The sequence below is a fragment of the Pseudophryne corroboree genome, chromosome 6 (assembly GCF_028390025.1).
Source record: "Pseudophryne corroboree isolate aPseCor3 chromosome 6, aPseCor3.hap2, whole genome shotgun sequence".
In the NCBI taxonomy this organism is placed as follows: Eukaryota; Metazoa; Chordata; class Amphibia; order Anura; family Myobatrachidae; genus Pseudophryne; species Pseudophryne corroboree.
In genome coordinates, this window is record NC_086449.1 from 633,562,328 (window position 1) to 633,577,743 (window position 15,416).

General features: G+C 46.6%; 1 protein-coding gene across 3 annotated transcripts in view; it reads right to left on the minus strand.

Annotated features, from left to right (window-relative positions):
• ARHGAP26 (Rho GTPase activating protein 26) overlaps nt 1-15,416 on the minus strand; it is a 1,013,198-nt gene that overhangs the window by 445,714 nt on the left and 552,068 nt on the right. For all 3 annotated transcript variants that reach the window (XM_063928129.1, XM_063928130.1, XM_063928128.1), the window contains exon 16: nt 5,528-5,586. In XM_063928129.1, coding sequence (XP_063784199.1) covers nt 5,528-5,586 — 59 coding nt within the window. The remainder of the gene's footprint in view (nt 1-5,527; nt 5,587-15,416) is intronic.

Consider the following 15,416-nt stretch of genomic DNA (forward strand, 5'->3'; position numbering starts at 1 on the left):
ATTTGGTATGCTGCCTGTTTGCACATGTTGCACCCCCTGTAATAGTTGCTTGATTGCCCTGACTACACTGTGTGCTTATACATATTTCTAATGTGTTCTTCACGTACTGTCCACTTCATGTCTGTTTGCACATCCATGATGTTGTATCCTCTATAGCGTGGGTCTTCAAAACTGCTGCACCTCCAGCTGCTGTGGAACTACACATCCCAGCATGCCCTGCCTTAATAGCAATACAGTAGCAGGGCATGCTGGGATGTGTAGCTCCACAGCAGCTGGAGGGCCCATGCTCTATAGTCAGGGACGTGCAGTCAGGGGAGGCAATGCCTCCCCTGTCATTAATTATTACAATAATATAAAGAAGATACTTATGACACATAATCTGTGTCATAAGTATATGCTTTATATTAATGTAATCATTTTTAAATCATAAAACAGGTTAAAATGTGTTTAAGAGGCACTGAGCGCAGTGCCTCCCGCGGCCCATGATAAAGGTCCGGAAGCAAGGGGCGGGGCCAAGAAAAGGGCTGTAAAAGCCCTTTAGAAAATGCACTGTATGCGGCACTAGAATGAGTGCCTCAGTGACAGGGGCGTGCTTTCAACCCGTATGAAAGCACGCCCCCTATCACTGAGGCAAATATGATTGGGCACCAGATGCAGGGATCTCCCTGTCGGTCCAGCCCACTTTCACTGCTACCGAGTCTGACTGACTGATTCGGTGCCGGGGGTAGCTGCACTCACTGCCGCTGCCCAGACCCTGGCTGCCGCTGCTTCCCGGATATTTGTGGCGGCATCAGATTTGGAACATTAGTGTCGGGGGCGATTGCTGGCGGCAACTTTAGCCGGCATTTGCCGCTGGTGGGGTCGGGAGTGCAGTAGTGGGCACTGGCGGTGGTGTGACGACGGAGGAAGTGGGACTGGAAGAAGTGACCCGGATACACCTGAGCCCAGTTAAAATGCGCTGTGGAGTGGGAGCAGGCTATTATCCCCCCAGATATTTCATCAAACACCCGGCTGATTTTATTGGTGCCCCTCCTCCTTACAGTCACACTGGGTTCCTGTCGGATCCATGCCCTGATCTGGAACAAGCTAAAGGTGATGTGTAGCTGGGCAGAAGAAAAAGAAGTAAAATTATTTTCTGGGGGCACGTTTGTTCAAAAATGTATTTATTAAAAATGTACTTTTATTAAATTCATTTTTAAAATCGAATTACAAAAAATGTGTACAGTATATATTTTCCTGTGAAAGTTGGTAACCTCTATTTCTAGCCTCTCTTTGGGATAAACACTATTAATTGGTGTGAAGGCAAGATACCTAGAACTGATAATCACTGTTATACCTTATGAATGTCAGTCTGGTTGAAAGTATCTATGTAAGGTAGCATCTGTTTGGTAGGTTATTCCTGCCCTTATAATTAGTCCAGAGGTACCGGGCCCTATTAATTTGTGTTTACATACATGGGGGGAGATTGCTGATGTAGTTGTTTAATTTATTAATGATTTACAGATATTACTGGCTTTGACACACCCTCTGTGTTTTTCTCATATAAAATACACCTCGACCATAGGCTATAAATGTCTTCACAGTAACTTAATCCTGCAGACACACTTAGCACTATGGGGGTCATTCCAAGTTGATCGCCCGCTGCCGATTTTCGCTGCGCTGCGATCAGGTCACTACTGCGCATGCACCGCAATGCGCACGCACGTCGTACGGGTACAATGCGGATTGTTTCTGTGCGATGGATTTAAGGAAGAATCCATTCGCACAGCTGATCGCAAGAAGATTGACAGAAAGAGGGCGTTTATGGGTGTCAACTGACCGTTTTCTGGGAGGTAGGGAAAACGCAGGCGTGTCCGGGCGTTTGGAGGACGGGTGTGTGACATCAATTCCGGCACCAAAAAGACTCAATTGATCGCAGCGGCTGAGTAAGTCCAGAGCTACTCAGAAACTGCACAAACTGTTTTTGCAGAGCTCGGCTGCACAGGCGTTCGCACACTTGCAAAGCGAAAATACACTCCCCTATAGGCAGCGACTATGCGTTTGCACGGCTGCTAAAAACTGCTAGCGAGCGATCAACTCGGAATGAGGGCCTATGCTCATTTGTTTCTGATCCAAAGGAAGTCGTCTATTGGAGACAGGTTTCAACTGTGCTTATATAGATTAAATGTACAAATACACAATTTTTGGTTAATGAGTATGAGTTACAGTGTTCAAACGCAAATAGCAGGTAAGTATAGGGTACTTTATACAATCACTGACACTGCCCTATAAGCACATTTTTATTCACATACGTTATGCAATCATAGGTTAAACCACCCGTTGTTTAATAGATAAACGTAAGGCACATCATTCAGCCACTGATGTCGGGCGAGTATACAGTGCATTAATCAGCCGCCGATAACATCCTCAAAACATAACTTTATATAAAATTGCCTTATATCCTGAAAAGCACAGTTCATATTGGTTTCAATGATGTCCATTTAGACAATTTTCTTTCTCCAGTCTGCCACTGAAAGATAGGTCATCTTCTTTTTACAGAATAATTATGTACCATACCTAAACACCATTTATCCCCGGTGTCCCATTCTCCAAAATTCATATACTGTATGACGGAAAACATCCACACTGAAGGTCGCCACAGGGCCTGAAGTGTGGCAAGCGCAGTGAGCCTGCGAGGGGACATGCTGTGCTTGCCGCTGGTATTCTGGCTGTCGGGATCCCAGCATCGGTCTCCTTACAGCCAGGATCGCGACATCTGGGATATCATACTGAAAGCTGTGGTACTGCCTTGACTATGGAGAATTTGATGTATATGGGTGGTTCTGCAACACGGGTGGGTGGTATTGTTACTCTGGGAAGGGTCAGTGGTGATGATGTTTTGGGAAATAAATGTAAAGGGGTGTCTCCATTATGCAGATTGCAGGAGAGGTGGGATGGCCTGTGGTCGCTATACTGGGGAGCGATAGATGATTTGGGACCATTATGCTGGAGGCAGGTGATTAGCTTTGCCACCACTCTCCACCGGCTTAAGGAGCAAGGCAGACGTGCGGACGGACGTCAGGGACTACTGCTACCACCATTGTGATAGATTAATAGTTGCCCTCTGGATATATGTGTGACATTTATGTGAGGGACGGAATCGGGATCCTGACACTTGAGATGCCGAAGGTCAGAATACCAACAGCGGCATCCCAACATGCAGGATCCTGACAACTGTTAGGTTATTACCCTATCCCTAATCCCCAATCCCCCTAACCCTACCTGCCTGCAACCTGACACTAACCTCGGTGTCTTTCTTAGGTTCCCATGAGGTCAAAATCCACCTCTGGCAGCGGCCATAGCAGCATGCCTCACCAGCCACTGACCTCACCGCACGCCACTGTCTATAGTTACTGTTTTCCTATTTGCTTTCTTTTGTTTCTCTTACTGAAGATAAATAAAATATATCAGATTGGAAAAAAAAAAAACATCAGTTCAAAAAGTGTTAAATGGTAAAATGCAGAATGCCGGGGTGAGCGCAACAAGACCGTTGCGGGGTCGGTGGCTCACCACAGGTTCTATTCACACTCTAAGGGTGTCGTGGACACTCAAGAGTGGGAATAGTCCCTGTTGGTCAACATGCCGACCATCGGGATTGTAAGTTGGTGGGATTCTGGGACCGGTATTGTGACCAGCAGACTCCTGACCGCCAATCACATAACAGCAACCCTTGAGAACTGTGGTATTACATGTACTGCTGCAAACATTTGGAAATAGAGGATTGTTAAACAGGGAGACGCTCTATGTAGTGTTTTCACTGGATTTAGGGCTTAACTACCTTTAATAAATGTACCCCTCTAGCTGACTTACTCCTTGGTCCTAGCTTTACAATCACCATTTTGTTCTGAAGCATGAGATAACTGGTGATCAATGTGTGTGTAAGGGGGAGATTTGCTGCAACACAGAAATAATTGATATTCATTATTGAGGTGAATCGTGGTAATATTGCAAAATTGCAAATACATTTTCACTGGCTTCAAATACTCAAAAACAAGCTGACCACCAGTGACATGAATGAGATTTCACATTCATTTAAATGAGCAATTGTTTTCAATGGGCGGAAAAAAACCATAACAAAGCATTGCTGATTAAAAAGCTCACTGCAATGAATGGGAAACAACTGTTAAAGACTGTTCAGTACCTGTCAGTATGTAAATTTTGCTTGTGATTGGCTGAGCTTTACCTAATTATTTCTATATGCAATGATTTCAATGGGTTTCCGGTCTATTTAAAATGCACTGGGCCAGATGTACTAAGGTGTCTACTCATGAAACAACAAAAAGAATGAAGAAAAGGACCAGTGGAGAAGTTACTTATGGTAACCAATCAGCTTTGAAGGAAGCCTTTATCAAGTACATTCTATAAAATGTAAGGGAGGTGCTGATTGGCTGCCATGGGCAACTTCACTACTGGTCTGTTTCTTCACTGTTTTCACTGCTTCATCAACAGACCACTAAGGGGAACATGTACTAAGCAGTGACAAATGTGGAGGAGAGCGCCAGTGGAAAAGTTGTCCACGGCAACCAACCATCATGGGCAGCTTCTCCACTGGCTTAATTGCTTAGTACATGTCCCCCTTAGTGGTCTATTCATGAAGCAGTGAAAACAGTGAAGAAACAGAAGTTGCCCATGGCAGTTATTTAGCACCTCCCTTACATTTTATAGAATGTACTTGATAAAGGCTGCCCATTACAGTGCTTATTATTATCATTATTATTTTCATGGGTTCTGGCAGGTGTAAGTTCTCAAAATAACACTGAGTTTGTCACGTGTTGTGTGGACGTGTTCACACTTATCTGGAATTTAACTGGTTAAATGCTTACAAGTCTTGTAATACACACAAAAAGTATTAAACCACATTCAAGCCTATGGAACCATTATCACATCTGTGTTGCAGTAAAGAAGCAATGTCCTTAGGGTTATTTATCATGGTGTTGTGTTTCACACTGTGCCCAAGAGGCCTATATAGCTTGAAAAATGTGCCCCTATAAGATCTATACAAACAGACCCACACATACTCCTTTGTGACAGGCTCTAAAAGATTTGCCATCTATTTGTCGCAGTTCGTAGTATCCTATACAGCAATACACATTTTATATACTTATCTCCTTAAATATTTTTATCCCTTTGACACTCGAATAAAAGAAATAAAAAGCCTTTGTTATACAGTAATCCTTGACAGCTATAACTTGCATTGAAAAGGTAAAAATATACAGTCTGGCTTTACTAACAGGCTCAAGGACGATTCTTCAATTAGCTGGATAATTTTTATTCATGTAAGCTCTTACCTGACCCCTTACACAGACACGCTAACTCCATTACGCAGCCCAATTTATTCCATGTGTCCCAGTGGACATAAAAAGTTCCACCGACAACAGTAAGATCAGAGACCAGCGTCGCGCGGCTGCCTGTGTGTCTGACAGACGCTGCTTCACAAGAGAAGGGGAGTTTTATTTCTTACAAAAAGGTCTCTTCATGGAAAACTTACTTGCAGCTTTGATGAAGCTTCTCTGAAACTGATATGTCATGAGGGGACCTGGGAGCATCCTGCAATATAGAAATGTACATGACATGGATTACCCAGAGAGACAACGTGCCTCACAATGCCGTTTGCATGCAGTAGAATTTACCTTCATAATGTACAGGAAAGCCTCACAAAATATATTTCACAATACAACTTGTGAAGAGTGGTAATAAGTGAGACTGGCAAGTTACATAGGATCTTATTCAGAGATGGGCGCAGATCGCTGCATACACTTCCAGATCTGCGTCCATCTCACATGCCGCAATTAAATTGAGGATGCTTTGAACTAAGGTTGAACTCTGGCGCTGTCAGGCGACCGGCCGCCATTTTTTTTTTAATGCCAGCGGCAGCGTGTGACGTCACGCAGCTACCCTGCTTCCGGAACACCCCCGTTTGGTCCGTCACGTGCCCCATGTGAATGACCGGGCAGGTGCAATGTGGTCACAGCACGTGTGCAGTTTGCGGATCTAGGTAAACTGCGCCGCGGAACGCAGCAGCGGCCAGCTCTGAATTAGGCCCATAATAATAGTAATCATCAAACAATGTAACTTACACTCCCATGGATGAGATTCAGTAGCAGGTACAAGCACACAGATGTGTATACAGTACAGACACATTATTGCCAACTTGCAAGCTATAACATATGGGCCGAACCTTAATGTAATGTGTAAAATAAGATTTTAAACCTACCGGTAAATCTTTTTCTCCTAGTCCGTAGAGGATGCTGGGGACTCCGTAAGGACCATGGGGTATAGACGGGCTCCGCAGGAGACATGGGCGCTAAGAAAGAACTTTAGGTAGGGGTATGCACTGGATCCTCCCTCTATGCCCCTCCTCCAGACCTCAGTTAGAGAAACTGTGCCCAGAAGAGACGGACAGCACGAGGTAAGGATTTTAGTTAATCTAAGGGCAAGATTCATACCAGCCACACCATCCACACCGTATAACTTGGGATATACTAACCAGTTAACAGTATGAACAAAACAGCATCAGTCCGAGACTGAGGAAAACTGTAACATAACCCCTTATGTAAGCAAAAACTATATACAAGTCTTGCAGAAGTAGTCCGCACTTGGGACGGGCGCCCAGCATCCTCTACGGACTAGGAGAAAAAGATTTACCGGTAGGTTTAAAATCTTATTTTCTCTTACGTCCTAGAGGATGCTGGGGACTCCGTAAGGACCATGGGGATTATACCAAAGCTCCCAAACGGGTGGGAGAGTGCGGATGACTCTGCAGCACCGATTGAGCAAACATGAGGTCCTCCTCAGCCAGGTATCAAACTTGTAGAATTTTGCAAAAGTGTTTGAACCCGACCAAGTAGCAGCTCGGCACAGCTGTAATGCCGAGACCCCTCGGGCAGCCGCCCAAGAAGAGCCCACTTTCCTGGTGGAATGGGCCTTTATTGATTTTGGTAACGGCAATCCAGCCGTAGAATGAGCCTGCTGAATCGTGTTACAGATCCAGCGAGCAATAGTCTGCTTGGAAGCAGGAGCGCCAACCTTGTCGGCTGCATACAGGATAAACAGTGCTTCTGTTTTCCGGACCCTAGCCGTTCTGGCCACGTAAATTTTCAAAGCCCTGACCACATCAAGGGACTCGGAATCCTCCAAGTCTCGCGTAGCCACAGGAACCACAATAGGTTGGTTAATATGAAAAGACGAAACCACCTTTGGCAAGAATTGAGGACGGGTCCGCAATTCCGCTCTATCCATATGGAAAACTAAATAGGGGCTTTTATGAGACAAAGCTGCCAATTCCGACACTCGCCTAGCCAAAGCCAAGGCTAACAACATGACCACTTTCCAAGAGAGATATTTTAACTCCACCGTTTTAAGTGGTTCAAACCATTGCGACTTAAGGAAACTCAATACCACGTTAAGGTCCCAAGGTGCCACTGGAGGTACAAAAGGAGGCTGAATATGCAGCACTTCCTTGACAAAAGTCTGTACTTCTGGGAGAGAAGCCAATTCCTTCTGAAAGAAAATGGATAGGGCCGAAATCTGAACCTTAAAGGAGCCTAATTTTAGGCCCAAATTCACTCCAGTCTGTAGGAAGTGAAGGAAACGGCCCAGATGGAATTCTTCCGTAGGAGCATTCCTGGCCTCACACCAAGAAACATATTTCCGCCATATACGGTGATAATGTTTAGCTGTCACGTCCTTCCTAGCCTTTATCAGAGTAGGAATGACCTCATCCGGAATGCCTTTTTCCGCTAGGATCCGGCGTTCAACCGCCATGCCGTCAAACGCAGCCGTGGTAAGTCTTGAAACAGACAGGGCCCCTGTTGTAACAGGTCCTGTGTTAGAGGAAGAGGCCACGGATCTTCCGTGAGCATTTCCTGCAGATCCGGATACCAGGTCCTTCGTGGCCAATCTGGAACAGTGAGAATTGTCTGTACTCCTCTTTTTCTTATTAATCTCAACACCTTGGGTATGAGAGGAAGAGGAGGAAACACATAGACCGACTGGAACACCCACGATATCACGAGGGCGTCCACTGCCACCGTCTGAGGGTCTCTTGACCTGGCGCAATACCTCTGTAGTTTTTTGTTGAGGCGGGACGCCATCATGTCTATCTGGGGCAGTCCCCACTGACTTGCAATCTGTGCGAAGACTTCCTGATGAAGTCCCCACTCTCCTGGATGTAGATCGTGTCTGCTGAGGAAGTCTGCTTCCCAGTTGTCCACTCCCGGAATGAACACTGCTGACAGTGCGCTTACATGATTTTCTGCCCAGCGAAGAATCCTGTTGGCTTCCGCCATTGCCACTCTGCTCCTTGTGCCGCCTTGGCGGTTTACATGAGCCACTGCGGTGATGTTGTCTGACTGAATCAGAACCGGTAGGTCGCGAAGCAAAGTCTCCGCTTGACGAAGGGCGTTGTATATGGCCCTCAGCTCCAGGACGTTGATGTGAAGACAAGTCTCCTGGCTTGACCAAAGACCTTGGAAGTTTCTTCCCTGTGTGACTGCTCCCCAACCTCGGAGGCTCGCGTCCGTTGTTACCAGAATCCAGTCCTGAATGGCGAACCTGCGACCCTCTAGAAGGTGAGCACTCTGTAGCCACCACAGGAGAGACACCCTGGCCCTGGGGGACAGGGTGGTCAACTGATGAATCTGTAGATGTGACCCGGACCACTTGTCCAGTAGGTCCCATTGGAAGGTCCTCGCATGGAACCTGCCGAAGGGAATGGCTTCGTAAGATGCCACCATCTTTCCCAGGACTCGAGTGCAGCGATGCACTGACACCTGTTTTGGCTTCAATTGGTCCCTGACCAGAGTCAAGAGTTCCTGGGCCTCTTCCATCGGAAGATAAACCCTTTTCTGGTCCGTATCCAGAATCATGCCTAAGAAGGTCAAACGAGTCGTAGGAACTAACTGTGACTTCGGGATATTGATAATCCAGCCGTGTTGTTGTAACACCTTCAGTGAAAGTGAAACGCTGATCAACAACTGCTCTCGCGATCTAGCTTTTATGAGGAGATCGTCCAAGTACGGGATAATTGTGACACCCTGCTTGCGCAGGAGCACCATCATCTCCGCCATTAACTTGGTGAAAATCCTCGGGGCCGTGGAAAGCCCAAACGGCAACGTCTGAAATTGGTAATGACAATCATGTACCGCAAATCTCAGGTACGCCTGATGAGGTGGATATATGGGAACATGAAGGTACGCATCCTTTATGTCCAGGGATACCATAAAATCCCCCCCTTCTAGGCTGGCGATGACCGCTCTGAGCGATTCCATCTTGAACTTGAACCTTTTCAAGTATAGGTTCAAGGATTAAATTTAAAATGGGTCTGACCGAACCGTCCGGTTTCGGGACTACAAATAGGGTTGAGTAATACCCCCTTCCTTGTTGAAGCAGGGGAACTTTGACCACCACTTGTTGAAGACACAATTTGTGAATTGCATTTAAAACTATCACCCTTTCTGGGGGAGAAGCTGGTAGGGCCGATTTGAAAAACCGGCGAGGAGGCACCTCTTCGAATTCCAGCTTGTAACCCCTGGGAAACAATTTCTATTGCTCAGGGATCCACCTGTGAGTGAACCCAGATGTGGCTGAAAAGTCGAAGACGTGCCCCCACTGTGGCGAACTCCCTCAGCGGAGCACCAGCGTCATGCGGTGGATTTTGTAGAGGCCGGGGAGGACTTCTGCTCCTGGGAACTAGCTGTGGTTGGCAGCTTTTTTCCTCTGCCCTTACCTCTGGCAAGAAAGGACGATCCTCGTACTCTCTTGTTTTTATTTGACCGAAAGGACTGCATTTGATAATGTGGCGCTTTCTTCGGCTGTGAGGGAATATAAGGCAAAAAATTTGATTTACCTGCCGTAGCTGTGTAGACCAGGTCCGAGAGACCTTCCCCAAACAATTCCTCACCCTTGTAAGGTAAAACCTCCATATGCCTCTTTGAGTCGGCATCACCTGTCCATTGCCGGGTCCATAGGACTCGTCTAGCAGAAATCGACATAGCGTTGACTCTAGAACCCAGTAGGCCAATGTCTCTTTGAGCATCCCTCATATATAAGACAGCATCTTTAATATGACCCAGGGTCAATAAAATGGTATCCTTATCCAGGGTATCCAATTCCGCCTATAAGGTATCTGTCCACGCTGCTACAGCGCTACAAACCCAAGCCAACGCTATCGCCGGTCTGAGTAAGGTACCAGAGTGTGTGTAAATGGACTTTAAGGTAGCCTCCTGCTTGCGATCAGCAGGATCCCTGAGGGTAGCCGTATCTTGGGATGGCAGTGCTACCTTTTTCGATAAGCATGTCAACGCTTTGTCCACCCTTGGGGAGGATTTCCACCGTATCCTGTCCTTAGTCGGGAAAGGCTACGCCATAAGAATCCTTTTGGGAATCTGCAGTTTCCTGTCTGGAGATTCCCACACCTTTTCAAACAACTCGTTCAGCTCATGAGAAGGGGTAAAGGTTACCTCAGGTTTCTTTTCCTTATACATATGTACCCTCGTGTCAGGGACAGGGGGTTCCTCTGTGATATGCAAAACATCCTTTATTGCAATAATCCTATATTGAATACTTTTAGCCAATTTTGGCTGTAACTTTGCATCATCGTAGTCGACACTGGAGTCAGAATCCGTGTCGGTATTAGTGTCTACTATTTGGGATAGTGGGCGCTTTTGAGACCCCGAGGGTCCCTGCGACATAGGGGCAGGCAGGGCCTGACTCTCTGCATAATTCCTGGACTCAGCTTCGTCCAACCTTTTGTGCAATAAATTCACATTAGCACTTAAAACATTCCACATATCCACCCAGTCAGGTGTCGGTGTTGCCGACGGAGACACCACATTAATTTGCTCCACCTCCTCGCTAGGAAAGCCTTCTACCTCAAACATGCCGACACACGCGTACCGACACACCACACACTCAGGGAATCCTCTTATCTGAAGACAGTTCCCCCACAAGGCCCTTTGGAGAGACAGAGAGAGAGTATGCCAGCACACACCCAGTGCTAATGACCCAGGAAAAAAACACAATATGTTTACCCAGATAGCGCTGTTATAATGTATTTGCGCCAAATTATGTGCCCCACCAAATGATGTGCCCCACCCCTCCCCTTCTTTTATTATTATTTATTATTATCCTTTATTTATATGGCGCCACAAGGGTTCCGCAGCGCCCAATTACAGAGTACATATGCACATAATCAAAACAGGAAAACAGTGACTTACAGTTGAAGACAATATAGGACAAGTACAGGGCAACTAAGCATAACTACACCAGTAAACATAGAGATAAGTTCCAGGTGGCCAAAAACTGCGGGATCTGGGCAGTTGAGGATTATTAAAGTAAGAAAAGTATAAGCACATGAGGGAAGAGGGCCCTACTCGTGAGAGCTTACATTCTAAGGGGAGGGGTAGACAGACAGGGGTGACACAGATGGGGTACATAGAGAGCATGGAACAGAGGGTTAGGTTGAGATTTGGCTAGGTTTGGTAAAGAAATGGGTCTTAAGAGCCCGTTTGAAGTTTTGTAGAGAGGTGGAGAGTCTGAGGGGGAGAGGTAAAGAATTCCAGAGAAAGGGAGCAGCACGTGAAAAATCTTGGAGATAGGAGTGGGAGGAAGTAATCAGAAGACAGGAGAGTCGGCGTGCATTAGCAGAGCGAAGAGGACGGGTGGGAGAGTAAAGGGAGATCAGGTCAGAGATGTAGATGGGAGAGGAGTGGGTGAGAGCTTTGTAAGCGAGTGTGAGAAGTTTGAATTGGATTCTTTAAAACCCTCTTTCACCGTGGTAAGCAGGGGAGAGTCCGGGGAGCTTCCTCTCAGCGGTGTGCTGTGGAGAAAATGGCGCTGGTGAGTGCTGAGGAACAAGCTCCGCCCCCTCAGCGGCGGGCTTCGGTCCCGCTGAAAAATTAAAAAAACTGGCAGGGGATCTCTTTTATATACAGTGCCCAGCCTGTATATATACTTACTGCCAGATTTGAAGGTCCTTATTGCTGCCCACGGCGCCCCCCCTGCACCCTGCACCCTTACAGTGACTGCCGTATGTGTGCTGTGTGGGAGCAATGGCGCACAGCGTTACCGCTGTGCGATACCTCTATGAAGATCTGAAGTCTTCTGCCGCCTCTGAAGTCTTCTTTCTTCACATACTCACCCGGCTTCTATCTTCCGGCTCTGCGAGGAGAACGGCGGCGCGGCTCTGGGACGAACGGCGAGGGTGAGACCTGCGTTCCATTCCCTCTAGAGCTAATGGTGTCCAGTAGCCTAAGAAACAGAGCCTAACATTAAAGTAGGTCTGTTTCTCTCCCCTCAGTCCCTCGATGCAGGGAGTCTGTTGCCAGCAGGCTCCCTGAAAATAAAAAACCTAACTAAAATACTTTCTTGCCAGGAAACTCAGGAGAGCTCCCTGTAATGCACCCAGTCTCCTCTGGGCACAGTAATCAACTGAGGTCTGGAGGAGGGGCATAGAGGGAGGAGCTAGTGCACACCCATACCTAAACTTCTTTCTTAGTGCCCATGTCTCCTGCGGAGCCCGTCTATCCCCATGGTCCTTACGGAGTCCCCAGCATCCTCTAGGACGTAAGAGAAATTATTGCTGCATTTAGGTATGAAAACTCCATCTTTGCCACAGCAGCAGGTTTCACTAGTCCTAACTCAAAAATAATAATTTCAGATTTTTTTAATTTTTTTTAAGGTTTTGCCAAAATCAAAGCAACAAGAACCTGATCACTTGATCGTAGCCAATTCAATAATTACAGTAGCTATGCAGGGATACCTACAGTACTGTATGTAGAGAGTGACATTGCCAATATTGCTACTGTCGGCACCACAATGCCAACAAGGCTAATATGTGACTTAAAGCAACAGAACGGTGGTGGCAATAAAACCCGAAACATCATGTTAAAGTAGCACATGTAAAGTTACACAGCCAACACCACGGAAAGGCACTTTAAGTAGCTGTATAACCTCGTCAGCACTGTGATCTCGGCATAATGCTGCAGACAGTGGCATTGTTTACAATGTTACTGTTGACCTAATGACGGCATACAGATATGCAGCGAAAGGACACAGAATGGCGTCAGCTGCAAATATTGACATTTCAATGCCTAATGTTACAGTGACTGATGTTATGCAATTAAGGCAAAAACAAAACAAAACGCACACATTAGTTGGAAATAAACTAAACCAATGGGAAAGTTAGAGACAACAGATTTGTCAGTAGACCTATAGATGGTTTCAGTCACATCATATTAATCTAAGACAGCATATACAGTATGTGCAGGGAATGTATTTTTACTGGATACTGAAACATGCATTAGGTACCCTGTAGGCAGGATTGGGCTCCTTCCTGTATGTCTGTATGGGAGCTGGCTCAGCAGCAGCAATATCAGTCTTAAATACTAAATATTTCTACAATATACGCTTATAATGGGTGACGGTACTCACACTCACTCTTTTGTAAATACTGATCGAGAGAGCAACAGTACACCAGTATACAGTATGTGTGTTCATCTTCAGGAATAACGTGTTAGTAAAAGCTGCTGGATGTGTGTCTACATTTAGACAGCTGAGACAAGTAGAAATTTCAAGAAAAAATAAGAATTTACTCACCGGTAATTCTATTTCTCATAGTCCGTAGTGGATGCTGGGACTCCGTAAGGACCATGGGGAATAGCGGCTCCGCAGGAGACTGGGCACAACTATAAAGAAAGCTTTAGACTACTGGTGTGCACTGGCTCCTCCCACTATGACCCTCCTCCAGACTTCAGTTAGGATACTGTGCCCGGAAGAGCTGACACAATAAGGAAGGATATTGAATCCCGGGTAAGACTCATACCAGCCACACCAATCACACCGTATAACTCGTGATACAATACCCAGTTAACAGTATGATAACAACTGAGCCTCTCAACATATGGCTCAACAATAACCCTTTAGTTAGGCAATAACTATATACAAGTATTGCAGACAATCCGCACTTGGGATGGGCGCCCAGCATCCACTACGGACTATGAGAAATAGAATTACCGGTGAGTAAATTCTTATTTTCTCTAACGTCCTAAGTGGATGCTGGGACTCCGTAAGGACCATGGGGATTATACCAAAGCTCCCAAACGGGCGGGAGAGTGCGGATGACTCTGCAGCACCGAATGGGCAAACTCTAGGTCCTCCTCAGCCAGGGTGTCAAACTTGTAGAATTTAGCAAATGTGTTTGACCCCGACCAAGTAGCTGCTCGGCAAAGTTGTAGAGCCGAGACCCCTCGGGCAGCCGCCCAAGAAGAGCCCACCTTCCTCGTGGAATGGGCTTTCACTGATTTAGGATGCGGCAGTCCAGCCGCAGAATGTGCAAGCTGAATCATACTACAGATCCAGCGAGCAATAGTCTGCTTTGAAGCAGGTGCACCCAACTTGTTGGGCGCATACAGGATAAACAGCGAGTCAGTCTTTCTGACTCCCGCCGTCCTGGAAACATACATTTTCAGGGCCCTGACTACGTCCAACAACTTGGAAGCCTCCAAGTCATTAGTAGCCGCAGGCACCACGATAGGTTGGTTCAGATGAAAGGCTGATACCACCTTAGGGAGAAATTGGGGACGAGTCCTCAATTCGGCCCTATCCATATGGAAAATCAGATAAGGGCTTTTACATGACAAAGCCGCCAATTCTGATACACGCCTGGCCGAAGCCAAGGCCAACAACATGACCACTTTCCACGTGAGATATTTCAATTCCACGGTTTTCAGTGGCTCAAACCAATGTGATTTTAGGAAATCCAACACCACGTTGAGATCCCAAGGTGCCACTGGAGGCACACAAGGGGGCTGAATATGCAGCACTCCCTTAACAAAAGTTTGAACTTCAGGTAGAGAAGCCAGTTCTCTCTGGAAGAAAATCGATAGAGCAGAAATCTGGACCTTAATGGAACCCAATTTTAGGGCCATAGTCACCCCTGACTGTAGGAAGTGCAGGAAACGGCCCAGCTGAAATTCCTCCGTTGGGGCCTTCCTGGCCTCACACCACGCAACATATTTTCGCCATATGCGGTGATAATGGTTTGCGGTTACTTCTTTCCTAGCTTTAATCAGCGTAGGAATGACTTCCTCCGGAATGCCCTTTTCTCTAACGTCCTAGTGGATGCTGGGGACTCCGTCAGGACCATGGGGACTAGCGGCTCCGCAGGAGACAGGGCACAAAAATAAAGCTTTAGGATCAGGTGGTGTGCACTGGCTCCTCCCCCCATGACCCCCCTCCAAGCCTCAGTTAGGTTTTTGTGCCCGTCCGAGCAGGGTGCAATCTAGGTGGCTCTCCTAAAGAGCTGCTTAGAAAAAGTTTTTAGGTTTTTTATTTTCAGTGAGTCCTGCTGGCAACAGGCTCACTGCATCAAGGGACTT